At 32.6% G+C, this 21,678-nt stretch overlaps 1 protein-coding gene across 1 annotated transcript in view; it reads right to left on the reverse strand.

The window, feature by feature from the left end:
* BEND2 (BEN domain containing 2) overlaps window positions 1–21,678 on the reverse strand; it is a 38,973-nt gene that overhangs the window by 11,788 nt on the left and 5,507 nt on the right. The window contains exons 2-9 of the mRNA XM_074299894.1: window positions 17,605–17,756; window positions 16,213–16,284; window positions 15,966–16,040; window positions 13,808–13,912; window positions 5,954–6,473; window positions 4,994–5,194; window positions 4,066–4,187; window positions 1,607–1,829 (exon numbers count right to left, since the gene is read on the reverse strand). Coding sequence (XP_074155995.1) covers window positions 1,607–1,829; window positions 4,066–4,187; window positions 4,994–5,194; window positions 5,954–6,473; window positions 13,808–13,912; window positions 15,966–16,040; window positions 16,213–16,284; window positions 17,605–17,756 — 1,470 coding nt within the window. The remainder of the gene's footprint in view (window positions 1–1,606; window positions 1,830–4,065; window positions 4,188–4,993; window positions 5,195–5,953; window positions 6,474–13,807; window positions 13,913–15,965; window positions 16,041–16,212; window positions 16,285–17,604; window positions 17,757–21,678) is intronic.

Below are 21,678 nucleotides of genomic sequence, written 5' to 3' on the forward strand. Positions count from 1 at the left end.
AATGTACTGTATCATCCCTTTATCATCATCTATCTATGGTCATAGTGATACAGATTAAAAACTGAGCTTGATAAGTCCACATTTCATTTATGAAAAAAAGTTGTAAAACTTTCTATTGACCAAAAATCTGTGTAACTTTTTTTTTTTTTTTTTTTGGTAATTATCTTAGAGAAACAGAAACTGATTTTATAGAATATAAGCAAATTCCATGTCTTAGACTGAAAACAGAATATGTAGTACAAACTAACTTATACATAATATTCTTACAAGGTACTAAGTGGAATTGATGAGACAATGGTTATCTAGTTTAGTATGGTTCAGTATGATTGATTTAATTTTACAACAAATAATGGTTTCCAACAAATGATTAGTTTATACTCAATGTAGAGCATAGTCTAGGATAGGAGCCTCAGCTAGATTCAGAGGCAGAGAATACAAGAAAACTGGAGGCAGGAGCTTCTCAGAGAAGAGAGAAAGCTAGAGAAGACAAGCACACTAGAAGTTCTCCGAGGAGACAGAAATTCATTTCACCTTCAGTGAGGCTCCTGGTGGCTGACCTGGTCTCGTGCACTTCCCCCACTAAGACCAAGGCCAGACTGAAAGGCTCTCCATAAAGCTGCTCAGCATCAGGCAAGGAGACAATAAAGACTTTTTGACTTTAACACCAGCTGTCCTTGTGTTGATTACTGAACTGAAAGGAATGCTGCTCCCAGAGACCCCAAGAAAACCAAACCAGAGAACACTACACCCTTTAGTGTCCATTTATATTTTTGGTGCTAAAAAAATTAGAAATCTTGAATGACGTAGGGCACAGGACAAAATATTAATATCTCAACTTCCCCCACCAGAGATACCATGTGATGTGAAATATTGACATCTATAGCATATCCCTTTGCAGTAGACAATTAGCAGAAAAGATGGCACAAGAGTGGAAGAGGAGACAGTTGTTACTAATAATTTGTTCTAATTATAAATGTTAAGTTTTTCTGGGGTGTAATTACCACAATATGGAGGGAAATCTACATCATTCCTCCAATTTTTCAAAAAAAAAATTAACACTACTTAAAGTAGATAAAAATGACATTGGCCCATTGACTACCTATTATTTTTTAATTTGGACTTTTGAAATCAAGACTAGTCTGCTGATTTAATCTTACATTCTTGTCACTTATAAAACAATATGATTGCTTACATGTATTTATTACTTTGATATTCAAAAAAACACTTTTCATTAGTCTGATGATGTACAAAAATACTATTATTTGCTCTACTTTACAACAAGAGAAATTGATGCTGAGAGTCTAAGTGACTTGACTTCGTAATTGTTAATGACAAAGCTCTGACTCAAGTTTTCTAAAAGACTTATGATAGAATGGAAAGAGAAGTGGATTAAAATCCAAGCTTTGCTACTTATTGCCTGTGTGAATGGAGACAAGTTATTTAATCTCTCTAGGAATGGTTTCTTCATTTGTAAAATATATGACTAAAGGATCTCTGTCATTTCTATCTCTAAATTCAACAGCACAAATCTAATGCTCTTTCCAAAGAAATATACATACAACCATATATCAATAATTAATCCCATGGATAAAACATGGGAACTTACGCATTGGTTCTAAAGATGGCAGTTTCTTAGATGAAGAAGCTTGAGGCACCTCAGGTGAAGAATTACTGTCCCATATTGAACTTTGTATTCCATTTCTTCCTAAGGCAGGCACTTTCTGAGACACCTGAGAACTGACTTCTCCATCTTTATCATTATAATTCACGTCTACACACACAGATTGCTCTGAGGTGACTGGAAGTATATCTTTGTTTTCACTTTCCTCCTAAAATACAAAGCTGTAATTAAAGAAAGCTTTACAACAAATATGCTAATAACAGACTATCCAACAAACTCAAAATTAAAGATGTATATGGTAGTGAACTACCCAGGAATGAATGGACTTTGAGGAATGAGGTTGAAATTTTGCAATATTTTGATGAAAAGTAAGAGTAGGAAGAGATAAAGAATAATAAAGGAATGGAAGAAGGAAATGTTGATAGACAAAGGAGAGTTGACACTTCCACCTACAACAATTAACAAGCACTTACTATGTACTAAGCAATGTGTAAAGACAGGCAGCAAAAAGAAACAAGAAACTGTTTTACTCTTAAATTTTCATTCTAATCAGGGTACAACATATAAATGAATAAGAACATACAAGATACATTCAGAATAGATGGAAGGTAATATGAAAGGGGTGGAGAAGGAAATGACAAACCACTCCAAGATCTTTGCCAAAGAAACCTCAAATGGATCACAAGAAATTAGAGAATATGACTGAAAATGGCTAGAAAACAACAACCTTAGAGAAGAAGATTCAAAAAAGGTTATCTATAGGAGTGGTCTTTGGGCCAAGCCTTGAAGGATGGATGAGAGGGATTCTAAAAGGCAGAAAGAAGTAAAAGAATATTTCAGGGCAAAAACACAAAGATGAGAGAAGTGCTGGATATGAGAAATAGCAAAAAGACCAATAAGGCTGGATTACAGCCTATGTGATAAGAAATCAAGTTTTAAGTATCCCTTAAAAAAAACCCTAAAAAGAGCCAGATTGTGAAGAGCTTCAAATGACAAGAAAAAGGAACCTACATATAACCTGAAATTTATTAAGATGGGGAAGGAAGGGAAAACAGAGATAGACAAAGACTTATATTTTAGGGAAATTACTGTATGGAACTGGAGTAGGCTTAAAGCAGGGAACAGATTAATTGGAAATCTGCTATAATGCATTTGGTAAAGAGGCAATGATGACCTGAACTAGATTGGTAGCTATAAAATTAATAATAATGAGAAGTTAAGGATGACACTAGGTGAAAAAAAGAATAAAATATTGGGGAGTAGGGCTTTGAGAAAAGACAGACTGGGGAGAAAGGCTTTGAGAAAAAGAAAGATAATGTCTTCTGTTTGGGACAGTGAATTTGAGATGCCTATATTCATTTAGTGAAGTCCTTGGCTTAAATCATACTAATCTTTTTTATTTTAGAATATAATGCAGAAAAAAAATTAATGAGGCTTAATTTTTAAAAAGGCACTATTTGTCTATGACATAAATTATCTTTTCCATGAAATACTCATACTCTTCATCATTTAAAGATGTGAAGGAGAAATGTAGTATTCAGAGTAAAATGCAAAGAACAATGTATGTAATCTTCCCAGAATTCACATCACAATTACAATTCTACAGCAGGTTAGTATGTTTAGAAAGCAGTCTGCCACGGGAAAAAATAATTCATATATCAATATGACGAGACATAGATGGACTTCAGTGGCAGATTGGATTCCATGGAACTATTTAACCTTGTGGAATAAGCCAATGGCCATTTTGGCTTATTGTTTTGGAGAGCAAAAGAATACTGATTCTAGCATTGTTCACCTGATGAAGAATAACAACATAGTATAATAAGCATATATGTGTGTGTGTGTGTGTGTGTGTATCTTTGTTTCTGTTTTTAAAATAAGGTATTTAAAATATTTTAAACTCAGTGACTTATCTTCATATCACAAAGAAAAATAAAAAGGCAGCCTACTCTCATTGTTTTTAAAAAGCTTGAGTTTACTCACTTCCAGCTGATCAATGATGGGCAGAAACAACTACACCAAGAGAAGGAACACTGGGAAGTGAATGTAAATTGTTAGCACTACTGTCTATCTACCCAGGTTACTTATACCTTCAGAATCCAATACTTAACGTGCAACAAGAAAATTGGATTTACACACATATATTGTATCTAGGTTAGACTGTAAAACATGTGAAATGTATGGGATTGCCTGTCATCTAGAGGAGGGAGTAGAGGGAGGGAGGGGAAAATTTGGAAAAATGAATACAGGGATACTGTTATTAAAAAAATTACTCATGCATATATACTATCAAAAAAAACCTTATAATCATAAAATTAAAATAAAGTAAAATAAAAAAGAATTTCAAATAAATAAATAAAGAGCTTAAGTTTGGCACAAAGTTTGTACCAGGAGTGACAGTTATAAACACAATGAAATAATTTTATATATTAAAATTAACTTACAGGCCTTATTTTGGCTTCACGGCATAGACAGCGAATCATAGCATTTACATTGGTAATGCAGGTTTTCCAGTCTCTTCCATATTCACTCAGATCATAGTTTGGAAAATGTGTTGCAAGAAATTCTATAAATGGAATTAACCATTTAAAACTAGAATGTTTTAATTATAAACAAGCAAAAAAAACCAACCCTTTTTTAGACAAAAATTTAAGTATATAATTTCCCCCATATTTGATTTTTCTCCCTCTTTATCTCCTGAGAAAAGTCAATCTTTTTGCTCTTCGGAGTTCTCTTTAATTTCTCCAAGAAGTTTCTTAAATTCTAATATAAAAACCAAGTCTTAGGTTTTATTCCAACCTTGAATAAAAAGTTATCATATTTCAGGGTTCCAAAGTCACTTTAAGTATAACTAAAAAGGCAGAAATAGAGAATTTAATCACTATTTATTGGTGCTTTACATTCCTAGTCTAATCTCTTCATTTTATAGATGAGGTAACTAAGGCTAAGAAAAGTTAAATAAATGACTTCTCTAAGATCATAAAAGCTATCAGAAGAGTTAAAACTGTAATTTGGATACCATTACTCCTAGTTCAGTCTTCTTATGGCATTATCTATCTGGCTTGGAGATAAAGGAAAAAAGTTCACTAGGATAATGTGTCAATATGTTTGTATTTCACATTTTCGTCTTCAATGGAGATAAAGACTTACTTTAAAAAAAAAAAAAGAGGATTTTACATTAAAGAACTGGTATTAATTTACATAGAAAAACCACAAGTTGTGTTATTTTAAAATTTAATTTGATTTTTTGTGTTATTTTTTAATAAACATTAACTTTCATCAATAGATTAGATGTGAACAAACTTAACTGTCTCCAAAATTTACACAAAATTCCTAATTTGTAAATTATTATTCCACAAATATTTTACATACCTCTTATTGCAGCAACTTTATTCGGATCCAGAGTTCTTCGACCTCGTGTACTGACACCCATAATACTACACAACAGTGTTTCCTTGGGAAACAAAACTCGAACCAAGTAGCGTGCTGCATACTTGGGTTTGGTCTTCTGACGAGCTTTCATCAAATATGTCCCAAGAACTTTTACATTCCTCTTTGGATCACCAATATACTCTAAAAAATTAGATTCAAGGAAGACATTTAATTTTTTTTTTTTTTTAAAATAGGGCACTAAAAGGAAGGGGCTAGGTAGGATTAAGTAAACTGAATTCTCTATTTTCTATACACAAAACTTAATTTTTTTTTATATACTTTTAAGTTTCTTATACTACCACTTACTCTTTATTTCAACATTCTCTTTTGGTGTCATCTTTATTTTCATGACTCTTTACATTTTTGTCCTGATCTGCATTGTTTTAACAAAATCCCTTGTATATTATACCAAGTTAAATCTATCTTATCTTTAGAAGTAGCAACAGGACATGATCTTTCAATGTCATCAAGACCTCTCTCTCCCCACTTTTTTCCTATTAAAACTACAAAGTCAAAAAAGCAATGGATAATTCTAAAAGGCTTTTCTACTTTTGTCAAGCAATGTTACTTTAGTGAGCTTTTAATGATTAATGAAGAAAAACTTAGTACTTAGAACTAAAATCAAAGATTTTTTGAATTTTGGTTTAAATTGAGATTTTTTTTTTTTATGGAATGAATATTTGGATATGTATAGCTACTACCAAAATCAAATTATAATGTTAGCCTGAAAGAAAATGATTCATATGCTATGGACTGAGTTTACCTCTGTCATAAAGGATTCTGGTGGTACCAAAAAAAAAAAAATAGTCTTCAGAATAGAAATAATTCACTTACACTCTTTTATTTTATAGATAAACTATAAATAACAGAGTTTCCCAGTGTGGATTGTTCAAAACTCACCAAAACTAGGATTGATGCAAATAGAAGATGGATGTAATTCTTGACTAAGACTTGTACTTTCCTGTGAAAATGGGTAACCCGTCATAATAATATTCCTTTCCAAACAGTCTTCAGGTTTTGTTGGTGTCACTGTAGTTATTACTGGAGAACTTTTTGCAGCTGAGATAGTATTTTCAACAACTGTGTTGACCAACTTGTTTTGCAAAGAAAGGTCAGGTATTTTGTTGACTATTCCTGTAAATGGTTGATACAATGAACGTGTAGAGACAATTGTAGGAAGAGGTGGACTCTGTCTGAGATCTTGTTGCTGAGATTCAATTTTAAGTGGTGTCTGAAGAGATTTTCCCACAGAATTGGTTTGAGCATGATTTTGTGGTAGCCCCACTGCTAACGATGGGCTATGACCTTCCTGTCCAGAGAGAGAGATCTGAATGCTGGATTTCCTTTCCACCGGTTTTTGTACTCGAATTTTTCCAACAGGTACATGGTTAGAACTTCTATATGTAAAACCAATTGGTCTCTGTAATATTAAAGTAGCATAAATCAATTCTGAGAAAAAAGTATAGTGAGAGTTTTAAATAAATGTCAGATGAACAATATTCATTTGGTCTAGCACCTTAACTTTACATTGTTTAAAATATCTCTTTGGAAGGGACCTTAGAAATCACTTAGCATCCCCATCCTGACCCATACATTAAGGCTTCTATAAACAATAATAGTAAGTAGTAATTTACCCTTTTATTTGAACATTTCTAATGACAGAGAAGTAGTCAAGCAGTCAATTTCATTATTAGGAGGTTCAAGCCATTATGAGTTCTCATAGGATTGACACCATGTAACTAGTTTTAGTTCTTTATTTTGGAGTACACAAAATAAGTTTAATTGTACATTCAAGCTAGATTCTAAGAGGTGATACTGAGAAGTGCATTAAGGCAAAGAAGATACATAAAGGCATGAAAATGGGGAATAAAATATAATGTATTTAAAAAAAAAAAAAAAGGGACAATTTGGACAGACCAAAGAGTACAATAGGTATAGTAATGTTTCTAGCCAGAGAGAGAAAGGCTTTAAATGTCAAAGGAGTTTCTATTGTATCCTGGAGGGGAATAGCTGATAGACTTTATCCAGCTAAGAACTTCAGGAAAATCATTTTGGCAGCTACATGAAGGCTGAATTAGAATAGGAGACTTGAGACAAGGAGACAAACTCATAAGTTCAGGTGAAATGTAATGAAGGTTATAACCTAGAATGGTGGTTGTATATAAGTGAACAGAAGTGGGATGGATATGAGAGACATTAGGATGGTAAAGTTGATAAAATTTGGCAAATAATGGAAGGAGGGGAGATAGAGTGAGAAATTAAGGATAACTTCAAGGCTGTGAACCTGGATAATTAGAAGGATGGTATTCATTTCAATAACTACAGAGAATTTCAATAAAGGGGTGGGTTTGGGGAGAAATGATAAGAAGCTCTATTGTGCAGAAGCCGAGATATCTATGGAACATCTAATTCTAAATATCCAATAAGCAATTGGTGAGGTCAGACTGGAGCTCAGGAGTCTAGAATCAGGCATATAATACATTTTTTTGGACTAAAAGAGAGAATAGAGAGAGGTGGGGGCACAGGAAAGTCCTAAGTCTTACTTAGACAATATGAATTACAATGAATTACAAAGAGACAAGGAAGAGAATAGTTAAGACAGGTAGGTGCATAACCAAGAAAGAACAGTGGTCATAAAAACTCTGAGAGAAAAGAATACCTAGAAAGAGAGGGTAATCAACAGGGTCAAATTCTGCAAAGTGTTCAAAAGATGAAGATTGAGAAAAAACTATTAGATTTGGAAATTAAGAGATTACTTGTTACTTTCCAGTGCCAAGAGCGCCACAGAGCTCTTCTCAATCCTCTTCCAAATAACTTAAAAACTGCCTCAGAAGAAAGCAAGAAAGAACTTTAGCAATACAACAGGAAAGATTTGTCTGACTGGGGTTGGAGTAGAGAGAGGTCTGAAAATCTTCAACAGCTGTCATGCTTTCAGCAGAGAATGTGAAGTTCTAGGGTAATCCACAACAAGGTCCCATCCTTCAGCAAGCCACAATGAGGCTCCACCCCAGTAACCTAATCCCCAGCACAGTTCACCAGGAAGGCCTGGACCTCACTGCTGACCAGAGATAGAAAAGTTACTATACTGACAGGGAGGATAAAGGCACACATTTAGTAGAGGACAAAAGTGTCAAAATACATGAAGTCTCAAGAAAAATATGATTTGGTCTCGGGCCCAAAAAGAACTCCTGGAAGACTTTTAAAGGAATTTTTTTTCCCCCTGAGACTTTAAGTGACTTGCCCAGGGTCACACAGCCAGGAAGAGTTAAGTGTCTTGTGATCAGATTTAAACTCAGGTCCTCCTGACTTCCTTGGCTGGTGTTCTATCCACTGTACCAACTAGTTGCCCTTAAAAGGATTTTTTAAAGTAAATTAGAGGGGGAGGATTCTGGGAAGATGGTGGAGTAAGCTAATAAATTTCAAGATCCCCAGATTTCCCCCACAAACAGAACATATTTCTATGTTCCACAAATAGACTGGTGAAAAATCAAGAAGACTTGGGACAGAAGAGGGGTCCTTCCAGTACAACTCAAGATCTGGAGAAAGTCCCCAGACTGGAGATTAATCCAAGTGAAGTGCAAACACCTCCAGGTTAGCTCCACAGAAACACACAGACTTTCTTTTCCCACACTGTGAGTCAGTTCTGGGTCCTGGAAGACTAACCTTGGCTGGTTAGAATGTGTTGTGTTGCAACTGGGTTGCAGACCCAAGGCCCTGAGCAAGAAAGAGCCAGCACCCAGGAATACAGACAGTGGGACAGGGACATCGCTGTCTGAAGGCACTTGCACAAGGGGGAAGCTCTTGCTTTAGAATTCCAAATCAAAAGGGAAGACTGAAGTGAAGCCAGAGGCACCATCTCCCTACCCCACAATTAGAGGTGCTTACACTAATATCTATTAAAAAAAAAAATTAACCACCAAAGAAGAAAGAAATCCATCATAGAAACTGACTACGGGAGCAGGGAAGACCGGGGTTCATTTTCACAGAAGGGTACTAAGTAAAAAAAAAAAAAAAAAGCTTCCACTCAAGAGAGTAACATGAAATGTCTCCCTGCCCAGAGAGAACTCAAAAAAAAGGAATTTAAAAATCAAATGAGAGACACTAAAAACTATCCAATAAAAACAAGAATATGAAAAAAAGTTAACTAGCTAGAAAAGGAGATAGAGTCTCAAATATGAAAATAACTTTTTGAAAAGGTCCTGGAATCGTGATAATCAAAAAAATTAGGCCTTTGATCAAAAACATATTTAGCAAAATTATTTATCAATATTGAATGAGAAAAAAATAGACATTAAATAAACTTGTAGATTTTTATGACTTTCAACCAAACCTGAACTTAATAGAAACTTTAACATAAAAAAGAACTAATAACAAAATTCAATTTCAAGGAACTCAATATGGACAAATTGTTTAAGTTTTTTTTTTTTAATAAGGGAAATATATATGATGACTGACATCAATAATAGGGTAGAGCTCAAAAGAAAGATTACGTAGAGTTTAGGTAAAAATAGTAATCATGTTAAACAAATGAGGAAAAGCTAGAAAGAACAGATACAGAGGCAATGGGGGAAGAGGAGGGCTTATAGTTCTGAAAACCTCACGATTAAATAGATAACATTACATATATACCATATATGGTATACTGCCCTCCAAAATCTATAAAGAAATAAGGGGGAAGAAATGAGTAGATGGGGAAACAAAGGGTTATTAGGGAAAAAGACAAGGGAAGGATCCATAAGTGGGGGGAGGTTTAGTAAGAGTAAGGCAAGTTAAAGAGCAGAATTAAAGCAAAGAGTCAGAAGGAAAAGGAAAGTGTGTGTGTTCGTGTGTTTGTATGTATGTGAATGTGTGTATATGTATATATCTACACATATATATGTAAATATATCTTTTCCTAATTATAGACTGCTTAGGGATGGGGGGGGGAATGAAAGGGGGAAAAAAAGGAATAAAGTAAAAAAAGGTATGCATCAGAGAACAAAAAAAAATCTACAAGGAAGTAAAGAAAAATTATATATATATGTGTATATATATATATATATATATATACACACACAATATATATGTTATATATAATAATATATAATAAGATTATACATATAATTTAATATATGTGTAATTTCATGTGTACACACACACACACAAACACTTTCTTGAACTGGTAGTTTGTTGTTATGCATTTTGAATCCTCCCTCATGTTCTGCTAGGCACATGACAATGTTCTCTTTTGTTTTGTATTCTTTTATGTTTTTCTTTTTCTTTATTCTGTTTTTTTAAATAAAATATATATACATTTTTTAAAAAAAGCAAATTAGAAAAGTACAAGAAATATTCCCAAGAAATAAGAATAATGCAAAAGAATTATAGAAAAAGAATTAACAGCATGGAAAATTATATACAAAAATTCACCAAAGAAAATAACTTCCTAAAAATAATCAAATTTGTCAAATGGAAAAGGAAATAAACAAGCTCACTGAAGATAATAATTCCTTAGAAATAAGAATTGAAATCTGCCTTAGTCATAGTGTAATATCATTGAGAGCAAGTTGGATTTGGAGATAGAAGATCTGGCTTTGAATCTGGGGGGAAAGGGGAAGGATTGATAAGGGAAGTAGGGAAAAAGGAGAGATCATTGAACAAGCGAGTCAGCTCTCCCTCATTCAAATCTAATTCCTTTATTTATCATGGCTGTGAGAACTGGAGGAGATTTAGTTTCCACAGAGTTACATTAAAAAAAAAATCAATATCAAAGAAATGAAACGGAAGCTTAAAGTGGAACAAGGGAAACTAAACTTATAGAGGGATTGCCAAATCGCTCACAGGAATTATGACTACTGAATGCCAACAGGAGTTATGTTCAGGTGGGAGGATTAGACACTCCACCTCTGTAGTCCCCAGTCAATTAGGGCAACAGGAGAGCAACTTGCATTTTGGGACAGAGAATAAAAGGCTAGTGTTTTGCACTTCAAGGGTGTGCTTACTAGCTAGACACTCACTCTTGCAAGAGTGAAAATAAAATTCTTTTCATATACAAAAAAAAAAAAAAAAAAAAAAAAAAAAAAAAAAAGAATTAAGCAAGACATCAAGAAACAATAAAACAAGTTTTTGTTTTTGTTTTTAAAAATGTGGAAAAAAAGTGAAATTTCTCAGTGAAAAAACAACTAACCTAGAAAATAGACCCAGGAAAAAGAATTTAAAATTACTGGGTTATCTGAAAACCATGATTAAAAACAAACAAACAAAAAAAAAAAAAACAAAGTTGACATCTTCCAAGAAATTATCCAGGAAAACTTCCCTGACCTACTAGAATCAAACAACAAAATAGAAATTGAATGAATTCAATTCACCAATCACCACATGAAAGAGATCCCCAAATAAAAACTCCTAGGAACAACATTATCAAATTCCAGAGCTCACAGATCAAGAAAAAAAGCATTATAAGCAGTCAAAAAAGAAAATATTCAAGTGTCATGGAGCTGCAGTTAAGATTACACAGCATTTGGCAGCTTCCACCATAAAGAATTGGAGGGCTTAGAATATGATATACTGGAAGGCAAATAAGTTAAGATTATAACCAAGAGTTACCTAGCCAGCAAAACTAAATATGAAAAAGGAAAAAAAATGAACAGTTGACAAAACAGATTACTTTGATCTTCAAATATAAGACTCAAGGGAAACATGAAAAAGTAAAAAAGAAACAAGGAAAACTTAAAAAGATTCAATAAGGTTAAACTATATGGCAAGATAATATTTGTAAATCTTAAGAACTTTATTATAAGAACAATTAGGAGAAATATATATTGACAAAAGGTGTAAATATCATGTGACTCTGATGGGATGATACCAACAACAACAACAACAACAACAAAAACAAAGGAATTATGAAGATTGCATTGGAAGAAGTAGGGGAAAGGAGGGAGAAATAGGATGGGATATATTATCTCACACAAAAGAGACATGAAGGAACTACTATTTTGGAGGGGAGAGGGGACAAGGTCACTCTCATCAGAATTGGTTCAAAGTGGGAACACTCAGTTGCATACATAAAGCTATCTTACATTGTAAGGAATAAAAAAGGATATTAATATATTATATTATATCATATTATATCATATCATATTATATTATATTATATTATATTATATTATATTATATTATATTAATAAGGCGGAGGAGGGATGATAAAAGGAAGAATATATTTATGGTGATGATCAAAAATAAAATATTTATGAGGAGCGAAATAGTGGGGGAAGGAAACAAACCATTGAAAAATAGCAGGGGAAAGAAATACACAATTATCTTAACTATAAAGGTGAATGGGGTGAACTCACCCATTAAAGGGAAGTATGTTTGCAGAATGTTACATGTCGTTTAACAATATGTTGTTTATAAGAAACACATTTGAAACAGGGGCACAATAAAAAGTAATGGACTGAAGCTGAATCTATTATAATTCAGTTGAAGCAAAGAAAGGCAGGATAGCAACAATAATCTCATACAAAGCAAAAGCAAAATCAGATCTAATGAAAAGAGATAAAAAAGAAAACTTTATCTTGCTGAAAGGTACCTAGACCATGAAGTAATAATAATAATAAAAATTATGCACCAAATACTATAGTATTTAATTTTAAGAAGTTGAATTAATTACAGGTAGAAATAGACACTAAATCTATACTAGTGGGGGGGATGCTAACTTTACCTTTTCAGAACAAGGGTCACCTAACTGCCCCAATTCTGTCACCAACTGCAGTCTAAATCCAAAGCTTCCCAATTTTATGCCATTCACAGATGTGATAAGGTCACCGTCATCTAGGTCTTAATCAATATCACTGATAAAAATGATAAATAGAAGAGTACTATAGCAGCATCACTTGCAATTATCCTTTAGACTGACAGCCATTATTGTTTTCTGAGTCCCATCATTCAACTGTTTCCAAATCCACTTAATTTTACTCTCATTTAGTCTATATTTCTCCATCTTTTCCATCAGGCCATTATGAAATATCCTACATTTTTTTTTTTTTGCTAGAATTCAGATGTCATGTTTATAGAATTACTTCAAATTTCCAGTTTAGTTAACTCAGTAGGAAAAAAATGGATTACTTGTGACTATTTCAGTAGTCTAATAAGGGCCTATAGTAGAATGGAAATAGTGGAAATGGAGAAAAGAAGGATAAGAGAGGTACCACAGAAGTGAATGGATCTTAGAAAATGATTAGATGTGAGAGCTGAAGGAAGTAAAAGATAACACCAAACTTTCAAACATGGAAACTACTTAATAATGGTACTAATGACAGAAATAGGGAATTAAGAAGAAAAAGATTTAAGTGAAAGATAATAAGCTTGCTTTCTGACAAGTTGGTGCTATGGCAGGACATTCAAGGTGGCAGCAAGCAGTTGAAATTAATGATCTAGAGATTAGTAGAAAGGTCAAGGTTGGACAATATAGAATTAGAAATCATCTCCATCAAGGTAATAGTTGGCTGTGGGAATCAAAAAGAAAGAGAGAGAGAGAGAGAGAGAGAGAGAGAGAGAGAGAGAGAGAGAGAGAGAGAGAGAGAGAGAGAAGATGTAAAGAGAAAAGGGCCAAGGATATATGCATACTAATAGTAAAAGGAACTTGTAACAGAGTCAAAAGAAAGTAAGGAAAAAAAAAAGCCAAAGTTGTTAGTTCTGGATCATTTATACTAGCCTGATATCTTTAGGAACAATGGAGGTTTATAATAACTGTAAAAATATTATTATTACACTCACAGGTTTGAGAAGCAAGGGTTTCATCCTAGTATGCTGCATTTCTGAAACCTTTCCATGAAGTAGGTCAAACTTCTTATCTAGTTTCTGGATTGCATCATACATTGCCTAATGTAATAAAAATATTTTAGTGGCTCTTGTTTTAAAAGTAAAATAGTAAAAGTAAAAATTCTTATTCTAAGTGAAATATGAAAATTCTTGTTAAATTTTTGTTAAAGATTTAATCTTAACAATTAACCACCTCATTTCATACAGATTCACACAAAATCATAGATATTTACATATGAAAAGGACCTTAGCAATCACCATCCAACCATTCATTTTTATAGATGAAAAAAATCAAAGTTAAAGTATTAACTTTCATTATAAGCATTAGTCCAAAAGTGCCATCACAAACCTCAGTTTATTATTAAAGGGCTTTTGTCAAGTATTGAAGAATTTCTTAATACTGGAAATATTTGTTAACACGTACAACTGTCAATTTCATGACTCAGCACTTTTATATCCTTTTTATGATAAAATGATTGTTTAACTGTGTAAAGTTACACAAGGTTACATCAAGCCTTAGTGTTGCCCTAGAAATACTAACCTAATTCCCATGACCTATTCTGTCATATCCCTTGGGCTCTAGGATTAGTTCTACTTCCTTACACAACTTCTCTGGTGCTATCAACCCATTTTCACTATTCCATGATAACACTGTATAGACCATATCTAATATGGATATATCTACTGTATCACTTCACATGATAAACACGCACACATATAAACCACACACATATATATCTGGATTGTATATACAATTAAATATGGTACAAAAAGTAATTAAGTAAAAATTTTATTTCTCATTTCTACATTTGTGGAGGCTAGACTAGTTCTGACTATACTCAAGAATTTGCACTAGTAATAAAGTCCTATGTGTTTCTTCCTAAAGAGAATGTTTCTAGAAGATCTTGCCCAGATTCTCTGATCCTCTCTAATCAGGAGAGTGGTTAGTGAAAATTTAGGGAGTTTAGCTATATTCTATAGCAGATCAGAATGGAATGGCTCAAAACGTGTTTTCCAAAGTAGCCATTTTTCTTTAAAGAGACATGACTTAAGACCTAAAGATCAACCATGTTTCTACACTCAATAATACCAACAGTATATATGAATAACTATTTTAATACTACTGTGCTATAAGAAATGACAAGCAGATTGGTTTCAGAAAAATCTGAAAAGACATGTAAATTTATGTGACGTGAAGTAAGCAAAAAAAGGAGGATATTGTACACAGTAACAGCAATATTGTAAGAATGATCAATAGTGAAAAACATAGCTACCCTGATCCAGACATTGATCTAAGATAATTTCAAAGGACCCATGATGAAAAATGCTATTCTCCTCCAGAGAGAATAAACACTTAATGTAGGTTTAAGCATACCTTTTTACTTTATTTTTATTGTTTTACTTTGTGTGTTTTCTTTTTTCAGCATGGCTAATATGAAAATATGTTTTGCATCTCCTTATATGTATAACTGAAATCAAAGTGCCTGCCTTCTCAAGGAGGAGAAACAGACAGGAAGAAGGAATAAAATTTGGAGCAAAGATTTTTAAAAATTCCATTAAAATTCTTTTATACGTAACTGGGAAATATTTAATAAAATAGAAAGAGAAAAACACATAAATAAAACAATGAAGAATACTTAATTTTTGAATTTAACACTTTATCGTAAAGATCTTATCCAATGTACCTCTCCAATCTTAGCTATATAGTAAATTTCTTTGTAATGCAATAAAAATTATATTACCCACAATATGATTTTTATCTTTGAAATAAATTGTTTTTATTTTTTGAAAACTTTAACGAACCACTATTTTGTTGTAAGAAAGAATGACTTTCAAATTAAGATTTTTTTTTTACCTGCAAACAAAATTGATTAAAATCAGTAACTTTAAATAACAGAAAAAGAAAAAAAAGAAAATGAAAAAGCAAAGTAGAACTATAGGATTACTATTAATCTAAACTGAAACATTTAAATTATGTTATTCTAACTAGAAATAAGAATAATCCATGTAGGTCTACATTTAACAAAGTTCTAATTAATAGTAAAATGATATTATATGAGATATAGAATTTTTTAAAATAACTTATATAATAGATGGCCCATAAATGTAATACCTGGCAATAGTTAAGGACTTCCATAAGTGTTTTCTGATAATTTCCTGTGTAGGATCCTTCAGATGTAATACTATCCTGTTAGCATTAACAAAAGCAGATAGTTAATATTTAATATCACAAGAGATCAAGTGAAGTATTCTACTTAACAAATTACTTCTTTATTGTGTGGTTTTTCCCAGCAAAAAATATGTACTTAAATTCTTTATAACAAATATACACTTGGCAATCAGCAATTTAAATTACTTACACATTCATAATCTGGTTCATATTCATACACAACACTTCCACTATCTTCATAATCAGGTTCTTGAGCACTCATCTAAGAAAAAAATGTATTAGAAAATTAAAAGAAAAGATCAAAGAAAGAGTTGAAGAAAAGTTCAGGTCAACTGTAAGCTTTGAAGAAGCACGAAGAAAGACCTATTTATAACATCAAATAGAAAGGACTGACTACCTTAAAAAAAAAACACAAAAAACAAAAAAACATGAAAATGATTTTCTCATTAACACTACTATGGTTAAGGAACAAATAACTTTTTTATATACTTCGGAGTATAAACATAAATATGTCTTAATTACTAAATATTGTGTTAATGACAAGGAATACAGTGCATATAGGATATAATTTTAAAAAACAAATCAAACAGTGCCACTCAGTGGGGGAAAGGGTAAACAACTTGAATCCCTATTTATTCTTTAGTATCCAAAACTACACAATGTAAAAATTCTTTTCTGTTAAGTATTAAAAACTAAAGCAAATGTCTTTGTAGCTATATCTCTTTCAAGTTATGTAACTGAAAAATAACTGACCTAGCAGTATTACTACTGATTGAACAACTGGGGACAAGTTTAATGATATTTTGATATAATGATAGTCTTAATGTCACAGTGCTTTAAGCTTTTCAAAAAGCTTTCACATAAAGTACTTCAAAATCCCAAGTAACATATGTCTATTATACTTTAAAGCATACAAAGTGCTTGCTCACAATGATGTGAAATGGGCCATTATCTCCTTCTACAAAAGAAGAAACTGAGATTTGAAGGGGTGAAGTAAAGTGCTTGCATACTCTGTCACAGGTGAGAAATAGCAGAAACCAAGCAACTGAACTCAGATTATCCTACCTTCACATACAGAACTTTTTCTGTCCTATAATATTGCTAAGTCAGGTAGAGGGGGGAAGGCACTGCACAAATAATCAGAAAATATGGATTCGAATGCCACTTTAAGAGCCATCTGACCTTAGGCTTAACTTGTAACATACATGTCCTGCCTGTCCATCTCACTGAGTTGTTGAGAGGATCAAATGTGAAGGAAAGTGCTTTGTAAATTTTGAAATGACAATATAAATATAATTATTAATTGAATCTCACAATAATTCAGAGAAGGCATTATTTCCATATAATAGATGAGAAAACTAAAGCTCATACAAATTTAATGATTTATTCTGGGCCATCCAAAGAATTAAAAACTATCTTTCTAAATTAATTAGATCATTTCTGTTTAAGTCACAATTACTGATGGATGCTTGCTTACAATGGATCAAGAAAACAAAAAAAACCAAACCCAAACCCAGAATAGGCCATGATAACAAATGAAAAAAGAATAGGAAGAACAAAATTTGAATTTTGAAATACATACTGTATTATTTTCCAATGAAGAGGCAATCCGTCTTCTTTTATGCAAAACTAGAAACTCTGTTTCCTCTCTGTTGTGACCACTTCTCTTTATTTCAGATGGATGCTGTATCTGTGAAACTATTTGGTTGCCCAATACTGATAAATGTTCACCTCCTGAAAATCAAGGTAGAAAAATGATTAATGTATTTACTACCTAAATCTGGCTAGCTGGATATCAACACAAATTAAATTATCATTATTTTGAAGTCCTCGTAGTACACAAGTGAAAAAACAAAAATATCTTTCTAGTAGTAATTTAGAGTAAGAGTAATTGTTAAAGAGGTACTTTTTAAAATTAACATGATATACTTACCAAGAATGTGATTAAAAATTTAAACATTTAAAATTATAATGCCATGTTATTCATCCTTGATCCAGGAGAAATCAATACTATATATCTTAAACAACATAGCTACCAAGGGGAAGTTGTACTTTGAGGAGAGGAAGACTGGGAGATACTCTGAGAAATTAGCCTGATGATTTAACGTAGTTTTTGAAATTATTTTTATACATATATTTCAAATGAATTAAGTTTTGTTTTAGACTTTTTGTAGAAAACAACTAATACAACTACATTCAAAGTAAACTTTAAAATATGAAAATTGATTGCTTAAGTTTACTTCATCTACACTTTTAATGGCAAGCATAATCTTTTTCTTTATATACAGCCATAATTGTGAAAAATATAACTATGAGAGGATCTATTCTAAGAAGGACATTCTGAAAATTTTCTATTTGAATATCATAAATTCTACTGAAGTATGGCAACATAGTAATCTTTTTTTTTTACATAGGCCAAGAATTTGTATAGTGTTCTAATATGTAATAAAACCACATTCATTCAAATTCCTCAAATTTCTAACATGATAAATCCAATTCAAAGCATTAAACATTTATGAAGGTCCTACTAAGTATCAAGCACTAAGGATTCAAAAAAATATATATATTAATATTACAGCTTTTAAGGAGTTTCCATTTTACTGGAGAGAAACATACATACAGAAATGTAAATGACAACATACAAACAAAATAACATTTCAGGAAGGTATTCACTTGCAGAATCAGGAAAGGTCTATTAGAATAAGTGGTATTTGAATTTGAGTGGACCCTTAAAAGGAGCAAGGGGCTTCAGGGGAGGGGGGAGAGAGGAAGAAAATAAGGAAGGAGAACATTCTAAGCATAAAGGGACCTGAGGAAAAGCTATGAGGTAAACAGGTACAGGAAATGGAGTATCATGGACAGAGATCAGCAAGCAAGTCAGTTTGGCTAGAATGGAATTATGTCATCATAAATTGTTTAGTTTATAGTTTATGAAAGCTCACTTATTCCCTTCTCACACTTTCATCACAGATGACGTCAGTATAATTGCCTTTTATGGCCAAATTGATTTTGTACAAATGAAAAAAGAAGGCATATGTGTCAGGAGTTGCTGATATTTTTCCAACCACCTTTCTTCAATAGTAATAGATTTTTTTCCCTCAAGTGCTTGCTCCTATTTTACCCTACCGCCCCCGCCTCCCCCCATTCCTTCTTTCAGGGATCTTGAGAAACTGGTCCTTTAAAATTGTCTCACTTATAGTATGAACCACTTCTGAGTAGACTTGGTCTGGCTGAGCTTTCCTTCCCACTTTTTGTTTTGTTTTAAGAGTATTTTTAGAGTGCAATTTCTATTTCTTGTGCTAGCTTTAGGCTAAAATCCAAACATCCACTTTCATGACTGGAAAAAAAAAATTGGTTATTGAAATCTTGAGAAATATTCTCAAGTTTTCATTTCAAGAAGGATGAGGTGAGAAAAAGCCCATCAATTAATTGGTAACTTTGAAGAGAATTGTTTCATTTGAGTGATAATGTCAGAAGCTAGATTGTGAGAAAATAGGCTGATTACTGAGGAATGGGCTTCCCCTTCCTCACCGGGGGAACTTTAAGTCATAGGCCAGCACAAAAATGCTTTGTTGCTTGTATTTGCAACCACAATAGTAGCAGCAAAGAGTCTCACACATACTAAGTGCAAAAGAATTTTATCAATCATAAATGGCACAATGGAGATTAAGGTAATCTTACCTCATTTTACACCTCTGCATTTTATGGTATCTATTACAGGCTTGCAATTGCTAACAGGCAGTAAGTACAACATGCTGGTTAGAACTCTATACATGTTCTAAATATTTACTAAGACCATAGAGTTCCATTATTTTAAAAAATAGGACCTTTCTACCTGGTTTTAAGGATCAAATGAGAAAATATACATGCTATGATTGTGAGAGAATTTAGGAACCCTTATGTACTACCAGTAACTGAAAAAAGGAAAAGAATAAAGTTTTAAGGATCCTGAACATAGCTGGAGTCTCATCAGGAATAAACCTTTTAGAGCCTAGATATGGCTAAAATAGTAGGTCATTTAAACATATATTTTTTTAGATTGTAAACATTCAAGATGAGTTAAGTACCAATAGCAAATTAGAAAAAAAGCAAATATCATATTCAGCTTTTTCATTAGAATGTCTAGACTCCAAGAACTATTAACTCTCCCATAACTTTCTTTGTTCAAACTACATCTGTATACTTTGTACTGTGCTCCATTCTGGTTACTACATTTTAGGAGCACATTAAGAAGACGATAGCAAAAGAGAGGAAATACATGAAAACTGGTTGAAAGAAAAGGATAAAGAACTATTTTAGCTTGGAAAAACAAGGCCTTAGATAAGAGTATTGGCTGTCTTCAAGGATTTTAAGAGTAATAATGTAGAAGAGAGATTCTATTTGTTTTTCTTGGATATAGAGAACTAAAGGGAAGATGTAGACAGGCAGACTATTTAAACTAATCATTACTACAAAAGCCCTTCTCTTTAATATTAATATTCTTCTGATTATTCTGTAAGGGATATCAAGATCTCAGATTAGTAAAAACTGCAGATAATTACAAAAGCTACATTGGTCATGTGTAAAAAACCTACAGCACATTACCACAAATGACTTTTATTTTAGAATGCTTCATCAAAAATGGTCAAAGGATATGAAAAATTTTCAGATGAAGAAATTATTTCTAGCCATATGAAAAGATGCTCCAAGTCATTATTAATTAGAGAAATGCAAATTAAGACAACTCTGAGATACCACTACACACCTGTCAGATTGGCTAGGATGACAGGGAAAGATAGTGCTGAATGTTGGAAGGGACATGGGAAAACTGGGACAATGATACATTATTGGTGGAATTGTGGATATATCCAGCCATTCAGGAGAGCTATTTGGAACTATGCTCAAAAAGCTATCAAACTGGGGATACCCTCTGATCCAGCAGTGTTACTTCTGGGCTTATATCCCAAAGAGATCTTAAAGAAGGGAAAGGGACCTGTATGTGCAAAAATGTTTGTGGCAGCCCTTTTTGTAGTGGCTAGAAACTGGAAACTGAGTGGATGCCCATCAATTGGAGAATGGCTAAATAAATAAATATATGGATGTTATGAATATTATTTCCTGTAAGAAATGACCAGCAGGAGGATTTTAGAAAGGTCTGGAGAGATTTACATGAACTGATGATGAGTGAAATGAGCAGAATCATTATATACTTCAACAACAATACTATATGATGATCAATTTTGATGGAATCAATTCTGATGGGCCTGGCTCCCTTCACCAATAAGATGAACCAAATCAGTTCCATTTGTTCAATAATGAATAGAACCAGCTATACCTAGCGAAAAAACTCTTGGAAATGAGTGTGAATCACTACATAGCATTTCCAATCCCTGTGTCTTTATCCACTTGCATTTTTTATTTTCTTCACAGATTAATTGTACATTATTTCAAAGTCCGATTTTTCTTGTGCAGCAAAATAACTGTATGGACATGTATACATATATTGTATTTACCATAAATTTTAACATATTTAGCATGTATTGGTCTACCTGTCATCTGGGGGAGGGGGAGAAGGGAAGGAGGGAATACATTAGAACAAATGATTTGGCAATTGTCAGTCTTGAAAAAAAATTACCCATGCATATATCTTGTAAATAAAAAGCTATATAAAGAATAA

The sequence above is a fragment of the Sminthopsis crassicaudata genome, chromosome 3 (assembly GCF_048593235.1).
Source record: "Sminthopsis crassicaudata isolate SCR6 chromosome 3, ASM4859323v1, whole genome shotgun sequence".
Taxonomy (NCBI): Eukaryota; Metazoa; Chordata; class Mammalia; order Dasyuromorphia; family Dasyuridae; genus Sminthopsis; species Sminthopsis crassicaudata.